Source organism: Malania oleifera, chromosome 3 (assembly GCF_029873635.1).
Source record: "Malania oleifera isolate guangnan ecotype guangnan chromosome 3, ASM2987363v1, whole genome shotgun sequence".
Taxonomy (NCBI): Eukaryota; Viridiplantae; Streptophyta; class Magnoliopsida; order Santalales; family Ximeniaceae; genus Malania; species Malania oleifera.
In genome coordinates this window covers 61,910,371-61,927,690 of record NC_080419.1, presented here as the reverse complement: position 1 = coordinate 61,927,690, position 17,320 = coordinate 61,910,371, and the positions used below count along the sequence as shown (strand labels likewise).

The window sequence follows — 17,320 nt, the reverse complement described above, 5'->3', positions numbered from 1 at the left end:
TAATCAAAGTTGGAGAAGGATCATTTTGCGAGTCTTCAGTGTGGAAAAAATCATGAAACACAACCGAATCTTTTTTTTTTATTTCCCCCTTGAAGATGAGGCATAAAATAGGGATGTAATTCAAAGAATGTAACATCCATGGTAACAAACATTTTTTTGGAAATGGGTTCAAAACATTTATACCCCTTTTGAGTGGGAGCATAACCAACAAACACACATTTTGTGGCTTGGGGTTCAAGTTTTCCTCAATTATGACTATGAATATGACAAAAGTGGTACAACCAAATATCTTTAGTGGTAAAGAAGAAGACAGCCGATTTTTTGGATAAAACTTATGAAAAACATCAAAAGGTGTTTCAAAGCTTAAAACCTTATTTGGCGTTCTATTTATGAGATATGAAGCAGTAAGAACGACTTCACCCCAAAGATATTTAGGTACCTTATTGGTAAAAAGCAATGCCCAAGCTACTTCCAATAAATGTTTGTTTTTTCTTTCAGCCAAACCATTTTGTTGCTGAGTGTCGACACAAGAGCTTTGATGAACAATTCCTTTTTCAAGAAAAAAATGGCCCAAAATGTTTATGAAATATTCTCAACCATTATCACTCCACAATATTTGAATATTTTTTTTTGAAATTGTGTTTGTACCATGGTGTACAAATTTTTGAAAATTTTTTCCACTTCAGATTTTTCCTTCATCAGATAAACCCAACTTAATCTCGTGTGATCATCAATAAAAGTCACAAACCATTTTTTGCTAGAATACATAGATGTTCTACATAGGCCCCAGATATCACTATGAATCACTGTAAATGGTGTTGTTGATTTGTAGGGTTGGGTGGAAAAGGATGCACGATGATGTTTAGCAAATTGACAAACTTCACATTGAAAAGAAGATGAACTTTTATTCCGAAATAAATTGGGAAACAAGTATTTTAGATATTGAAAACTAGGATTGCATAACCTATAATGACATAACATGATATCATTATCCTTGAAAATAGAAACAAAATTTAAGCAAGTACTTGACATTGTCTACTCGAGTTAGGTCCATCGTCAAAATAATAGTCCATCCTTTTCCTTAGCACTGCCAATCATCCTCCCCATGGTCAATTCCTAGAACTCACAATATGAAGAGTAGAAAATAGCTTGACATTGATGATCAGAGGTAATTTTACTGATGGACAACAAATTGGGAACGTGGAGCACATCATGGAGAGTTAACAACAAAATGAGTTTGATAGTTCCTATCCCAGCAATTATTGAGAGTGAATTATCTGCAATATTGGCCTTTTTATTGCCTGCACATGGACTATAGGATGAGAACAATTTGGAGCAACCAGTCATATGATTAGTTGTGTCAAAATCAATTATCCAAGAATGAGCATAGTTAGGAATAACACCTAAAAACGTAGTAGCAAGAGAGTTACCCTTCTATACCAAAGAACAGGACGGAACCAAAGAACAAGACGGAGTTAAGGACAGTTTTGGAGATTGAAACAATTTGTACAGGTGCTCTAATTTCTCCTTGGTAAAAGGGACTGCATCGGAGTTGGTAGAAGGCTCCTGAGTCTCTTCCGCAGTGGTTTGGTAGGCGTGTGACTGTCATGTTTGGATTTTGGCTTCCAATTTGCTTGTTTACCATGAAGCTTCCAACACGTCTCCTTCTTATGCCATAATTTTTTGCAATGCTCGCACCATGGTTTCTTACACCCGTCGTTAATATCAGCACCTCTTGACACGAGCAGAGCTCTCAGGTTCCAGGTTGAAACCGGGTTCGGTGTTGCGCAGCATGATTTTTCTCCTTGACTCCTCACGTCTAAATTAAGAAAAAACTTCCTAAATAGAGGGCAATGGCTTCCTACCGAGAATGCAGCCTCAGACTTCGTCCAAACTCCGATTAAGGCCGGCTGAAAACATGTAAACCCTGTTGTTTTCCTCTCTCTTCTTGTGGCAAGTGTGGTCGTTCGAATTCTCCCAAACATCATCATTACACTGATCAAAATCCTGCCATAACATTACCAATTCATTGTAATAGGTAGTAACATCGCGATCATTTTGCTTGGATCTTCAGAGTCAAGTTTTCAACTCTGGTCACAATTTATGTGGAGTGATCAAGAAGGATTGGCCAGTCGAGCTAGTATATCGAGGCAACTAGCTAGCTATCACTTGAGTCATACTCATATGCAAGGCACACGACAATGCAAATGGTAATATAGTGAGGTTTGATAATTACCATTTTGTTCTCAATATCCTCAACCCTCAGTCCACTAAAATAAAAATAACTTTTAATTTCATTGTTTATTTAAATCCCTCGGATTTTTTTTAATAAATTCCTTTTGGTTTTGGAAATGTAACCTTTTGGGCAAAAAGTTATTTTGAATCCTTTCTAAGCATTTGAGATCAAGATAAACGACTATCTTTAAACAATATAAATCAAGCGAATGGAAGTCTAGAATGGACCATTACCTCCGGCCTACCTTTTTAAATTGTAGGAACCAACATAACTATCATGCACAAGGACTCTGATTCACTTTCAAAATGGTAGGAATCCCAATGTACTTTTATTCCTCAATATAAAATATAAAATAACATAAAAATCATTTTATGTTATTTTCATATATTTAAATATTACAAACCTAAAAAATTGTCTGGTTAGTGTTCAAGACTAGGAAAATAATAAGTAGCTAGTATGGTATAACTTGTATAACCCTTACATAAGAGACGAGTGTTTGGATTATTGCAACTCTAGGTCAATCAAACTCGGCTTATAATGAAAAGAAAAAGGAATACATGCTCATTAGAAAAGGGGGAAAACATAATTTTAACACAAATCAGTCAACAAACAACCACACAACATGAACATCTAGAATATATAAATAAAAATAGAAAAATAAATAACAAAAGCCAAGCTATCTAGCTAGCTCTTTAACATAGTATCAACATCCAAAGCACTATTTAATTCTTTAGCATCAGTAAGACCTTTCCATTATCAAAATCTTTATTACCATCATCATTATTCTCATCAAATGCATTAGTGGACTGAAAATCTGCTTAGATCCTCAACCAACATATTGATGTTTGAACTTGAAGTTTGAACGAGCTAATAAACATCAACCTAGAAAAAGAAAGAAAAGTTCATAAATTTGTCAATATTAAAAAAAACAGATTATTTTTTAGCTTGTCCCCTCATTGTAGCTGCACAGGAAGAACTGCTAGCCTGTAGCACTAGTAATTTAGTATAATTTGTCCAAGATCCTACTATGATTGTACTGACTGATTCTACTGCTCCTACTATAATTCTACTCTGATCCTACCATTTTGTGATCCAATTTGTGATCACATATGCAATCAAGATCGTTTTGTAAAGTAGGATTGTAGAATTATAGGATGGGGAAGGGCCATTGAGCACCTCAATTAGTCCTTCCGATATTCTTTTTTGGAAAATTAGTATTCCTCAACTCTTAATAAAACAAATAAAAAATCCAAGCTCAGGTCATAAATTAAGCATTCAGCTACGCAGTGGAACTAAATAAACACATAACAGTAATCTAACATTGAATATAATATATCTACATACATACAATTATTTGATGACATATGAATTCTACAACCAATCTAAAATAATGAATAATCAAACAATAATCCAGATATAAACAAAACATATAGTTACCAAACACAAAATCATGTATTATAAAGCACAGTTATTACGCATTATACTAACATTCCATCAAACATGGAGCGAGCAATAATAAAAATTTAGTCTTTATACCATATAGGGATCACATATTTAATCAAGCATGAAACAAGCAACAATAATTGTTAAAACTTGATATCCATTATTGGTCCCACAACCTAACAACTTAAGCTTTTAGGTGAAGTGGCAATCTAACATAGTATTAGAGCAGGTTACCAAGAGGTCCTGGGTTCTAGTCTCATTGCCCGTGTTCATTCTGTGGTGTTTTAAAAAAATATCATATTCCTTGTAATGGATGTTATTTATCGTTTTCTTATCTCTCTATGTGCAGCTGGGCTGCACATGTTTTGGAAGGAAGGGGGGGGGGGGGGAGTGTTAAAAGCCTAATACATTGTTGGCCCCATGACCTAACAGCTTATACTTTTAGGTAAAGTGGTAATCTAATAAAAAATATATATAATCTTTGCATCATCTATGTACCATGACTTGATGCCTATGACTATGAGGAAGGCTCAAACTGAGTGATCCAGCAGAATGAAAATATATGACATAAACAACAAGAGGAATAAATACAGTTTTGGACCTTGGTTCGATGCCAAGCCCATGTAGAAGACTTAGGTTGTGTAAACCCTAGGCATACAATTTAGAATTATAAAGGAAAAAAAATCAAAAAATTAATCTGATACAAATAATGAAACAAATAAAGGTGTTTTAGCCATGAATTTGCACTTGGATGAAACACTCAGTTTCCTACTTTTTTCTTTCTTGAATGGAAAATAAAGTCGCTAATAGTTCAAAAGACTACATAAAGGGTGGGGGGGGGACACAAAAAAAAACAAAGTTTACACTTTTGTTGTGGTCTTGTGTAACAGAATTTTAGCAGGGTTTATTAGTTGGCACTTGATGCTTCAGTGAAAACCTAGGTTCTTATTTATAGGCTAACCAGGAGCCCTTGGGTTAGGGTTCTGTCTTGGATGCTAAGATGGCCATCCTAGGGTCCAAAATTGCTCACAAATTGATGAAGGGTCCGTTGATGGGCCATACTTGGGAGAAATAATTGCAAAGAAAAGGGAAAAAAGGGGAGAGCAGTGGTGCTGGCCGCCTGTGCTATGCCCTAATGTCATTTTGCCCTTGAGCCTTGTGCTCCCTCTTTTGTCCTCTTTATGCAGCTTTGAGTCTAAGTTCTATGTAGCCCCCAAATGAAAATTAGGCTTTTAAATGTGTTTTATGACCAAAATACCCCTGCAAGGTTCAATAAATTGCAAACAACGATTTTTTCATGAATTCGGGCTTAAATACATTCAATTTGGTGATCAGGTTTCAATTATTCCATTTTAAATTATCAAATTTTATGAACATACTGAAATGAACACGATGACGTGAGCCAATTTGGGGTATCTACATAATATCATATAATTCTGAAAATTGTAAGTTCAGTAATTTTGATTTAAGTTGACTAGTTGCTTGTGGACCTGATTTAGTTGCATATGAGACTTCTAAATTTCTAATGGTTGGTGTCTGTCTGGTTCAAGTTTATTATGGAAAGCAACTGCATTGTGCAGCTCCCTTGTTTGACTATTTACTGGCCTTATGCTTTTTTTCCCCCAGTCCATGCTGAAGAGAGACTTCGAGCACATTTTCTTGGCACTGGATAATAACTATGTCATTTGAATTGAGACCATAATATGGTGTGGCCACATTTTCCAGTTTCCTGAGTAGATTCAGTTTTCTTTAAACAGTGGTGCAAATGTATCCATATCCTCCCTAATCTTCTCAAATATATGTTCTTTGTCAGAAAGCAGATATATAGACAATATACAACAAAGGTCTGAAGATGATACAGAGAAGACAGGTCAAAGTTCTCAAGATCCTGTGGTGGAAGTGATAACTCCTGATGTGTACACTAAATATGGTGCAGATGGTTCAAGGGATCCTTTTTCTGGGATGTGGTCTTGGACATTGAGAATCAAAATTACTGGAGGAGATGGATTTGAGAAACTTGACATCAGGATTCCTGTAAGTCATTTATATTTTTATCTAGGTCAGCATTGATATACTGTGACTGCTCTGAATTTCATTTGTGTTCTTCTTACCTCCACTTTAAAGCTGACTGATTAGTGTCCCTGTCGCATCCATCCAAAATCAGATCAGATCATGCAACCCCAAACCCGCTAGGAATATATAGAATATTATGCTAACAACTTTTGTGTGAGTTCTTATTAAATTTGGCATGGTTATGTTCTTGCAGTGAGAAAAAGCATTTGAATTTTTTAAGGTTCTAATTTGTAAAATGCACCTGCTCCTTCATTGAATAGCTGAGACTATTGGTGTAAATAATCAGAAAAATTCACAGAATATTCTTCAATAGCATGAAACATGTGGATAACTTTCAAGCTACGGTATTGAAAATTGTGGACATCTTTTTCTAATATTAATGTCATTTTTCAGACATGCATTTCTTCCTCTGAGCTAAAATTAATTATTTTCTATTTTTTTTTTCTTGTGATACCTAAAAAAAATTGGTCAATTTTTTTTTTCTGGCCTCTTCTTATAATGTTCCTCTTGTTAAAATCCTATATTCTAAAATATTTCTGATGCTGAATTATTCTGAAATATATTTTTATGATCATGTTTAGCTTGCACAAGTCTATGGCTTGTTATTTATTTATTTATTTTTCTATTGTTGTGAAAAGATCATTGTTGAAGCCAAGCAAACGAAGGGAGGGGGTCCTTCAAGAGAAAGGAATAAGAGAAAAGTGTAGAAAACATCAAAGATTTAAAAAAAAAAAAAATGAATTCATTGGATGAGGTTGGAAGTGATGTTGGATGAGAGAGGAAAGGAAAGGGGAGAGAACAGAGACAGTGGGCAAAGATGGAAGAGAGACGAGAGAAAAGGGGAGAGGCAGAAGAAGAGAAGGTACAGTCGAAGGAAAATGGTGCCCCTGGGGAAAACAACTGAACTTCAACTCATAATTTTAAATCCAACTGTAAAAAAACAATTAAATTTAGGGGATTTTATATACGAAATATTTTCTTTGACGAAAAAGATATAAAAGCACTTGGTAGTATTTTAGCTTCCTAGCATGACTCAAGTGCTAGTTTTCTAATCAAATTACTAAAAAAATATTGTGGAAATAGTATCCTAAAAATGTGGACCCAAAATACATATAGAAATTTTGAATAGAGAAAAAAAAAAAAAAAAAAAACACAGCGGTTTATGAGAATCACAATTTTGTCCCTATAATTCCTAAAGTTCGGCTTTCAGCCAAAGTTTTTCTTCCATTGAGAAGCCTCACTGAAATCCCCCTAGCGTTTAGGCTCCAATTTTGGCTGGATATACTTGAAAGAAGCCATAAACAATGACTCTAGAATTTTCTTGAATATAATGTCTTTATTGCAAATGTCATCAATGCCTGTGTTCATTGTTTCGGGCAATCACAATGGATGAGCCACCATCAATGAATCTGTTTCCCTAACCAAGAAGCTTTGCCTCTGCCAGCTATTAGGTATGAGTCAAAACTCAAAAGTCTCAGATCTGATAGTGCACACCAGGAAAAAGGAAGTGAAAACCTAACATTAATTCATTTCTATTGTTCTTGAAGCTGCTATTTATTTGTAACTTTAAACTGTTTCTATCTACCAATTAGACAAGTCCAAGTGAAAAATCTGCATGTCTTTGTTGTTCCTTTTCCATAGATGAGCCAATTTATTGCGATGAGTTTCATGACCGAGTATCTTTGTTATAATAGAGTATGCTATTTTAGTAATTATGTGGTTTGAGTGGGGGAATTTTTGTCTTTTTTTTATTTTTTTATTATTAGTATATAAGAGGGAAGACCTGGAGCTGGAGAAATTGCTGCCTGTTTTTTTTTTTTTTTTTTTTTATTCTTTTCTTCTTCTCCTCTTCTCTTCTTCTCTATTCTCATCCATCTCTGACTTTACAACATGGTATCAGAGCATTAATCTCCTTCAAATCTGACTTCAACTGAGTTGATTTTGATACTTTTTTTTCCCTTATATTTCCTTAATCTGTTCTCAGATGTGATTTTTTGGTTGGTTTTAGAGTTGTTTAGTGACACTTTTCCTCTCAGCTAGGCTGTGCAGCATCCTTGGTAGGCTGCTGTGTCTGCTTGTGCTGATGTGAAGTCAATTATATTGTTTCCTGTATAGTGCATCCTCGCTGTTCCATAGGCTGATTGTGCATGATGACGCTATTTTGATGCTGCATTTCTTGCTTGCTTGCAATCTTGTATTATCTGCTGGCTGTTTTCAATTGACTTTCGATGACTCCATTTTCTCTTCTTGCTTTCAGTTGCTTCTAGTAGCAGCCAGCCATAATGCCTGTGGCTATTGGCAGGTTGTTTATTTGAGTACCTGAGGAGTTTTGTTGTGGTCTGTCCTGTTCTTTGTGGTCAAGTAATTCCTTGCAGGATATTGTAACTTCAGTTCTAATCCTAGTTGTTGCCAATCTTTGAAGTTCTAATGCTGCAAGTGCATCTTTGAAGTTGTCAAGTGCTGTTCTGTTCTAGTGTGTACTGCCTGATTAATGCGATGTTGTATTGTTCATCCCATATACTGGTGTGTGCTGATTGCAGTGCATTGGGGGTGGTTTTGATGGCTTCTATAGTAACATACAGATCACAGCCACTGGATCCACCAACTACGTATTGTGGTATCAAGTAGTGCATGTATTAATGCAAAAGGTAAGTCCAAGTATTTGCTGCATTCTCCTCCATCTCCAAACTCAAAAGGATTATGAAAATTGGATGAAGAAGTAAGACATATTGATTGTGCGGTTGTCAAATAGCATGGATCCACAAATTGCTGTGAACGTGATGTTTCATAGAACAGTAAAGTTGTATGAGATGATATTTGTGAAAGCTTCTCACAAGATAAGAATCCACCTCGTATTCTTTGACTGATTTGAGAAAATTTTCAAATATGTCCAAGAAGGCAGGTATGTTATTGAGTATTATAGAACTTTGGTATGTGAGAGGAACATCTATGAACTAGTTAGTTGTTGAGTGACGAGACAACGAGCAGAGTTCTTGGTTGCCAAGTTTCTATCTGGGTTGAGTCTTAAGCTTTCAACCCATATGCAATCAAATTCTTGCCCATGAAATGAGTGAATCCATACCCTCCATGAATGATGCATATTCTAGAAGTCCAAAGGATGACCAAAGATGGCTCTTAGTTTTCTTCTCAAACTTCTTCCCGTGATGGCTTAGTCATGGTTAACATGCCTGTAACCATGGTAGGGGAAGTTTTGCAAGAAGAGAACAATTTTTGGATGGCAATCATGGCCGAGGTAGTGTATCAGGATGAGGAGTTCATCGTGGCAATTGTCACATTTGTGCACATTGTGGCAAGGACAACTATGCTGTTAATTGCTATTCCAAACTCCATTATACACCAACTCTAACCAATAAGTCTCGTGTTTGAGGGTGATTTTATTGTTGACACTTCAAATGCATCAAGCCGCTCCACTTGGGCATTGGAAATATCATCTACCATGTTCTAAGAGGAGTATAACAATCTTGGTCACATGGTTTGACACCTCCAAACTCGGTCTTCTATATCTAGTGCTATGGTGGTTCATTCAAGTATGGCTGGCTCGGACATTTTGCCTATTTATCTTCCTCACCCTAGGTTGTTGATTTTGGTGCCTTATGACAAAAAATAAAAAAATAAAAAAAAGGGAGCCCAGTGCACAAAGCTCCTGCGTATGCAGAAATCGGGAAGGGCGGACCACAATGGGTCTATAGTATCCAGGCTTACCTTGCATTTTTGCAAGAGGCTGTTTGCACGCCTTGAACCCATGACCTCCAGGTCACACAACGACAACCCGTGACTAGTCCTCCTAATTTATTTCGGCCCTTGAAACGCACTCTTTAAACTCGAAGGTTACCTTTTCAATTACACTTGTTTTTGGTTGGCAATATTCTTTTTTTCCCCTTCTATTCCTCTTTCCTTTGTGTTATACATGCCTAAATTTCCTTCAACTTCTTGTTAGTCAATTAACTAAATCATATAAATGTTTTGTGATCTTTTTCCTTCTCTTTGTGTTATTTAGGATTTTGAGACAAAGAAGGGGATTGGTAGAGGGCTTGAGAAGGATGCCTTTTACTATTTTGGTGGTGCTGGATTGTGTTCTTGTCATACGACTTCAATTTCTAGCCACAGCCTTTCTTTATATAATGGCATGCTCATTTGGGTCTTCCATCCCTTTTAAAACTGCAACAAATTTTTGCTATGTTCAAGTCTATTTGTTGTTTTGAGTGTTCTTCTTGTCAAATAGGAAAAGCATATTTAGACATTTTTTCAGTTTAAAGTCAAGTCTTATAGTAAATCATTGTTTTATCTTATTAATTTAGAGATTTGGGGTTTGTGTAGAGTCATGAAATTTGATTGGTCATCAATATTTTGTGTCCATGGATGATTTTTCTCGTATGACTTGGATCTATTTGTTAAAAGACCTATCTGAATTTATTAATGTATTTACTTAATTCCACTGGGAATTAAAAATGTAGTGTGGCATTGGAATTCAAAATTTTCAACTTGATAATGCACTTGAATTTGTAAAAATGAGTTTTAGTCCTTTTTGCTTGTCCAAAGGATTCATCAAGCATCATGCCCCTAATAGAATAGTTAAGATTGAAAACATAGACATTTACTTGACATAGCACAATCCTTACTCTTTCACATGCATGTTCCTAGAACCTTTTGGACCAATGCTAGTTTTCTGCTTAACAAGATGCCCTCCAGTGTTTTATGGGGGAAAATTTCCTTCTTTTTTTTCCACCATCTATCTAGGATCATCCATGTTCTTTGTTGTTTCTGGTATTTATGGCACAAGTTTTGTTCATGTACCACTATTTTTCCCTTCCCCATTTCAACTTCTAGTTTTGGAGATACATCCCGTGATTTAGATTTGCCAATTTCTTATGGATAGTTACTTGAGTATACCCAACTGTCCTTAGTTGCTTATTTTATTGCTCATGTTTCAGTTCTTCACCTTTCTAGTCTTGTGCGTTCTTTTTCCTTGTCAATTTCCTTTTCCTCTCCCTTCCTCATATGTTAGCGCTTGCTATGCTTGGGTGGAAGCATGCATTGGATGTTGAAATGGATGCCTTGACCACTCAAGGGGCATTGGACTTGTGGAAGCTCTTGGTAAGGAGTTGGTTAGATGTTGTTGGATCTTCACCATCAAATATCTTCCTGATGACCGTATCAAACGACTTAAGGTTTTTTTGGATGCAAAGGGATGCACCCAAATTTATGGCATTGATTATTTTGGGACCTTCAATCTTGTTGCTTAACTAACTTTTGTTCATGTATTGTACTTGTTGGTAGTTAATTTTGATTGGCCCTTGTACTAGTTTGATGTGAAGAATGCCTCCCTGTATGGAGATTTTCTAAAAGAGTATACATGTATCAACCTCTTGGGTATATTGCTAGGTGGAGGATGGTAAGGTACTTAGGTTGCATTAGGCGATTTATGTTCCTAAGCAGTCTCAAGCTTAATTTAACAAATTTAGTATAGTGGTCTATATTTGGTTTACCTGTGCTACTCTGATCATTAAGTTTTTATCTATTGTTACTTTGGTCAAGGAGTGGCATAGATAAGAGTGGCTTAAATAAAAAATCAAATTAAGGACTTGGGTACTTTGCATTACTTTCTTGGTATTGAGATGGTATGGTATAAGAAATGGTTAAATCTATACAACAACAAACCAAACCTTAACTTCCACTAGGTGAGGTCGGCTACATGAATCCTTTTCCGCCAATTTATGTGATCATGTACAATTTCCTTCGACGAATTCAGATCTATTAAATCATTACAAATGGTTAAATCTGTCTTAATGAAAATATACCTTGGACTCGCTAAGTGAGACCGGTATGTTGGGAGCTAAACCAGTTGATATGTAAATTTGTCCAAGGATGTTGGACTGAACTGTGAAGACAATTATCAGTATGGGCAGTTGGTTGTTGAGTTGACCTACTTGATTGTCACTAGATTGACATATATGCTGTGGAGGTGGTGAGTCAATTTATGGTATGTGCCTCCATCTCTGGTGGAAGGTTGGAAGGGGATTTCTGTTTTTTATGATGGTGTATGGAAAATAAGCTATAGTGTAATGATGGAATTCTACCTACACCTGTGGAGGAGATGTCCAGGAAGGATTTAGAAGCTCAATAATTGATGGATGAGATCGGTTTACGACTGAAGGTAACAAAGTTCATCTTGATGGGGGTAAAAGTAGGGCAAAGAAGGGCCACAGAGAACTAGAAAATTTAAAGTGCTTAGTGAACTACGGAGGAAAGGGTTTAAAGAGGGGTTTTCTTGATTAATACTTTTTTGGACTACCTGTCCTCGTCTAGGTTGTAACTTCTCTGTTCTCTATCTTATCTTCCTTTTTATCAAAAAAAGAAACAAGAAAAAAGAGAGATTATTATATTCCATCAACCCTTATACTCTTTAAAAACATGAGGTACCACCCTTCATGTTATTCTACGCCTCTCTCTGTTCCTCTTTTGTGCACCTCTCTGTGCTCGTCACCCATCTCTTGACTTGATCCTAAAGGTCATGCCCATCACTAAGGAGCATGCTACTAACTAAAACAATGACATAATATATTTCTTTAGTTTTACTTTATTTTTTGTCATTTTCCTTGAAAAGTGCTTTTACCATTTTTGTGGTGCTAAGTCATGGAAATACACGAGGAGCTGTTGGAGAAGCAAAATATACCTGGATGGCATTTGGATTGCAATGTAACTGCTTCATATACCTGCTCCCCCAATTCATTGTGCCACATCAATTCAATAAACTCGTCCATTAGAATGTCAAAATGGCTGTAGTCATATCATGTCACAAGACTCATAACTATCTACAATCATACATTTAGCAGTCTTAAATAACATATTCTTGTTTGAAGACACCATTGTTCACATGAGATGCAATTCTCTGTGCCCCTCAACATTTCCCTCATTTTAAGTATACATTTTGGGCCTTGAAGCACTTGCCAGATTTAACCTTTTTGTATTTTCCTATTTTATCATCCAGATTTGTCATTATTTATTTCTTTATTTGTACTTGTATTTTTGTCATCTTCCTTGAAAAGTGCTTTTACCATTTTTGTGGTGCTAAGTCATGGAATTACTCGAGGAGCTGTTGGAGAAGCAAAATACACCTGGATGGCATTTGGATTGCATTGAAACTTAAAGTGGTTTTATTTTATTTTATTTTTTCATTTGCAGAAAATTGTCTTGTGCAACACTCATTTTGCTTGGTTATTGTGCTCAATTTTATTCCGAAATATGAGTACTCCTTTCATAATCAATTTGCGATCTCTCCAATATGTGGCCTCCACTATATAATTCGTCTATGCATTTCATGTTGTACCAACTTCTGTTTGAGGAAAGCAATAATTTCTTTTTCATTTTTCACAGGCTGGATTTTTGGAAGGGATAAAAAATATAGTTCCAGGTATTGTGTCACTATTTTATGAATTTGCTTGTCTGTGATTTAAGTTCTTGAAAATTTAACAGAAATTAGTGTCACCTTTGTTTGCTGTGCAGCTTTGGGGGGTGTAAACCTCAAAGCATTGTTGGATGATGCAGCTGAGGAAACTAGAGGGAAGGTCCTGTTGGATTTGAACGACCAAAAGGGTGATAGAATTCAGATCATTCTCGAGTAACTTGTCCTCCTGAATTTGGACGAGCTCCTGTGTGCATCTTAAACTTGTATAAGTAATTGAATAAAATATACTTATATCAATATCTGCATCGTATGATGAGCTTGTATGACTAAAGAAAGACATTAAAATGGCTGGCAATTTCTTTGTCAGAAATCTCAGCTGGAATTTTCAATATGTATGCATGCATAAGCATCATATTCTGAATCTGTTGAAGATTAGTCCACCCGTTGAAATAAAAAAAAAGGATGAAAAATGAGTAAATCTTTGATTTCTTCAACTTTTTCAAGTAATGCTATGGAAATTGAAAAGCATGAAAATTATAGGTTCAGATCAAGTAAGAAATGTGCTGGAAAGCCATGGTAATATTGAAAAATAAATAAATAAATAAATAACCCTCTAATCTTATGACAATTTCTATGTTTCTCAGGAGAGTGTTTCTCAAGAGAGTATAAAACTACGATAATTCAAGTTATGTTTGGTTCATGAAATGCTTATACCTAAGAATAACAAGTATTTAGTTATAATAAAATAATTCATAAAGTGAATATATTATAAATTTATAACAAGAAATAGATGAGGAATAACTATTTTAAAATTTTATTATTGAAATATTTACTCTTTTGTTATTACATGTAGAATGAAATTGTAAGAGATCTAAGGAATAAGTATTATCTCCATCTTTTTAAAATTTTCACTGTATTTAATTTATTTTTTAAAAATATTATTTGAAAGTATTTGCTCCATTTAAAAAAACCCTGACCAAGCCATGGATTGCCCAAAGAGGAATGCTCTTACCTTATTTCAAGAAGAATGTCATCGAAAGGAGAAACATGGGTTCAGGGTTGAGATCAAGAAGAAGGATTGAATATATGTTAAAACTGATTCACTCTAAAAATGAGCAATTTGGAAGCTATCCCAAATATAGAAGTTCAGTCGTGTAATGATTAGGTTAAGAGTCAAATTGTGGAATGTAGTTTGATTCTAAATTTTGTGTAATTCAAAAAAAATAAAAAAAATAAAAAGTTTACTAAATACAGTTTAGATTCAATTCTTGAGATATTTGAGATTTTTTTTTACGAAATTAAAACAACGTGAAATTTAATTTATGAATTCTAACACGCACTAAATTAACAACAAGAAATGGGAAACAAGCACAATGAAATAGACGATGACAAAATTAAATACCAAACATAGTCCTACGTTTAATCATTCATACGTTTAATCATTCAAGAAAAAAATAAATCTCATGTTTGAAACTTCAGGCAAAAACTTAAAGATAAAAACTTTATTAATTAACTTAAGCATTCCACCTTAAAATCTTCAATCAACTATTAACAACCAAAATTAAAATTTTAACATAATCAAGAACTTAACAAAATGTAACTTAAAAACTGAACTTTAATAATGACCAAAAAAAAATTAAAAATTTCAAGACTTAAATTAAAATACAACTTAAATAGGTCGGATTAACTTAAGCAATTATTTAAAGGAAAAGAGAGAATAAAAGAGAGAGAAAAGAAGAGACTTGGAGCAAAAATTTATCTAATTAAAATATTCTTAAATTAAAACTAACTTAAACAAAAATTTAATCCTTACTTAGAATTGAAATAAACTAAATTCTTAACAAAAAGTAATGCTACACTATTGAATTCAAAGAGAGAGAGAGAGAGAGAGAGAGAGAGAGAGTTGGCCGTATTTTGCAGCAAAGCTGCTGCTATGTCTGCGCCCACGGCCTCCTCCTCAAAAAGCTACTTTAAAAGAAAATAATATAAAACCCTACCTCCAGCTACCCTCTTTGACTTGTCAAAATAAAACTAATAAATCACCCCCAACACCTCTTGCGTCAACTTGCATGGTCGGGTCACATCAAGACCGAGGCCACTTTTTTTTTTTTCGTGTCTTCTTCTTTTCTTTTTTGTTTCCCAGTGCACAAGCACGGTTTTGACCTTCCTACAGCCTCTAGCTCTCAAAATTCAAAACACGAAAGTTGTAAAAAATTTCCTCATCTTTTGACAACATTTTGAATCATCTTCATCAGAGCTCGGATGAGAAAGTTATGCCCAGATTACGAAGTAATGTCGAAATAGTCCATAAAAATAGCGTATGGTAACTTCACGTCCTATTTCAACCTTGATGCTATTAGTATTTCTCAAAACTCAAAACATGATAGTTGTAGAGGGTTCTCTTAGCTTTTTACAACATATTGAATCATCTGAATCGGAGGTTGGGTGAGAGAGTTACGCATAGATTATGAAATAGTGTCGAAAATGCCCTCTCTTTGCGTGCATGGCTTGACTTCTGAAAATTATCCTTTAAATGTCCATGAAAATCCCGGTTGCTCACGGTCTTGATTTGGACTCTGCCTCACGTACACGACACCTCTTCATGCTCACGACCCACGTACATTTTAATCTCGAATTTAATTTCCATAATTTTTGTTGCAATAATAAAATACAAAAATCCATAAATTATTTGAAATAACATTAAATATTACAAATTAGGTGCAATGCTAAAATATTGAACATACGTAGGCATTTAATTAAAATTATAATCTTTAATGCATGGATTTAAACGCTTAATTACGCAACTTTGACACGTAATCACACCCCCCAACTAAAGTTTTTATAGTCCTTAGCAAATAAAATAAAACTAAAAAAACTACCAAATCCTATCTACCTCCTCTTTCGCGGGAAACACAGCTGCATTTACCAAATGCAACAAAACTTTAAACCCCAAGGTCGATCTTAGTGGATGAGTTGTAGTTTCATGAGGGTTTCCAAGGTGATACCCACAAACACCTATTCCAATGAATATTAAATGAATGTACATGCAACATGAATATACCATTTCGCATACATGAGTATCACCAAATTACACACAAGCTCATACACAATTCACGTAATTCTGAAGCAAGTCATTCATGCAAGTTTCATCATTAGATAATCATTAAGAACAGTATGCTCACATAGAATCAACCAACAATTACAATTCAGAGTTAATGTAGTCATATAAAGTCAAGTATAAATAGGAGAAATCTCGATGCATGTGTAAGGTATATGACTCATTACACTCAGGATATCCATGGACACCTACAAAACGATCGTTTTGACTCAGCCTAACTGGTATACCCTCAAAAACACTCGAAAAGGATGATTTCACTCATCATATGTGAGGAGGAGTGTCGGGATTCAAACATCCCACATATTATAAGGAACAATGCTAAATGTATGGAGTGGACTAGACTGAGAACGATCTAACCTATTTATGAGGTGTCAGGTCCTTCACCCTAACATCTTCTCACCTACTCGTCATATCCAACCAAGGCCACCCTAGATCAACTTATTCACAATTTAGGCGTGAATATATCTAAGGCATTAAGCGGTTGAAGAGTCTTCATATGTGGACAACATGTGTCATGTCCCTAACTTTTTGTGGTAGTTGTTGTAATAACCCAAGAAATTAATCACGGCCTTGTCGATGAACACAGAGGATTCATCGACGAGGGTACATGAGGATCTCGTCAACGAGGACACGTCTCATCGACAAGAAGATACTGAGATGGGATTTATGGCAGTCTGAAATTCATCGACGAGGGGTGCAGGTTCGTCGACGAACTTCTTCAGGGACTTGTCGACGAGATGACGTGTCTCGTCAACAAATCTGGGGCTATAAATAGCTAAAACCCAGATTTTTGGCAGAAACTGGTGTAGGAATTTTCCATCTCTCTCTCTCTCTCTAAACGTCCCTCTCCCCTTCACTCTTCGATTCCAGCTCCATTTCTCGTCAGATCAACAATCTGAGACTACCACGACGCTCCTAGGAAAGTTCTCTGCAAATCTACCAGAGTGGATCGTTGGTGGGAGTGATTCGAATTCCATCCCATTTCAGGGTAAGACATTTTATTCAGTATTTGCCTTTCCCATAG

The 17,320-nt window shown here is 35.3% G+C and overlaps 1 protein-coding gene across 3 annotated transcripts in view; it reads left to right on the top strand.

Annotated features, from left to right (window-relative positions):
* LOC131152288 (uncharacterized) overlaps nucleotides 1-13,672 on the top strand; it is a 105,002-nt gene extending 91,330 nt beyond the window's left edge. For all 3 annotated transcript variants that reach the window (XM_058104101.1, XM_058104100.1, XM_058104102.1), the window contains 3 exons: nucleotides 5,493-5,713; nucleotides 13,148-13,184; nucleotides 13,277-13,672. In XM_058104101.1, the coding sequence (XP_057960084.1) occupies nucleotides 5,493-5,713; nucleotides 13,148-13,184; nucleotides 13,277-13,395 (377 nt within the window). In that variant the 3' untranslated portion in view covers nucleotides 13,396-13,672. The remainder of the gene's footprint in view (nucleotides 1-5,492; nucleotides 5,714-13,147; nucleotides 13,185-13,276) is intronic.
* The last annotated feature ends 3,648 nt before the right edge of the window (nucleotides 13,673-17,320 follow it).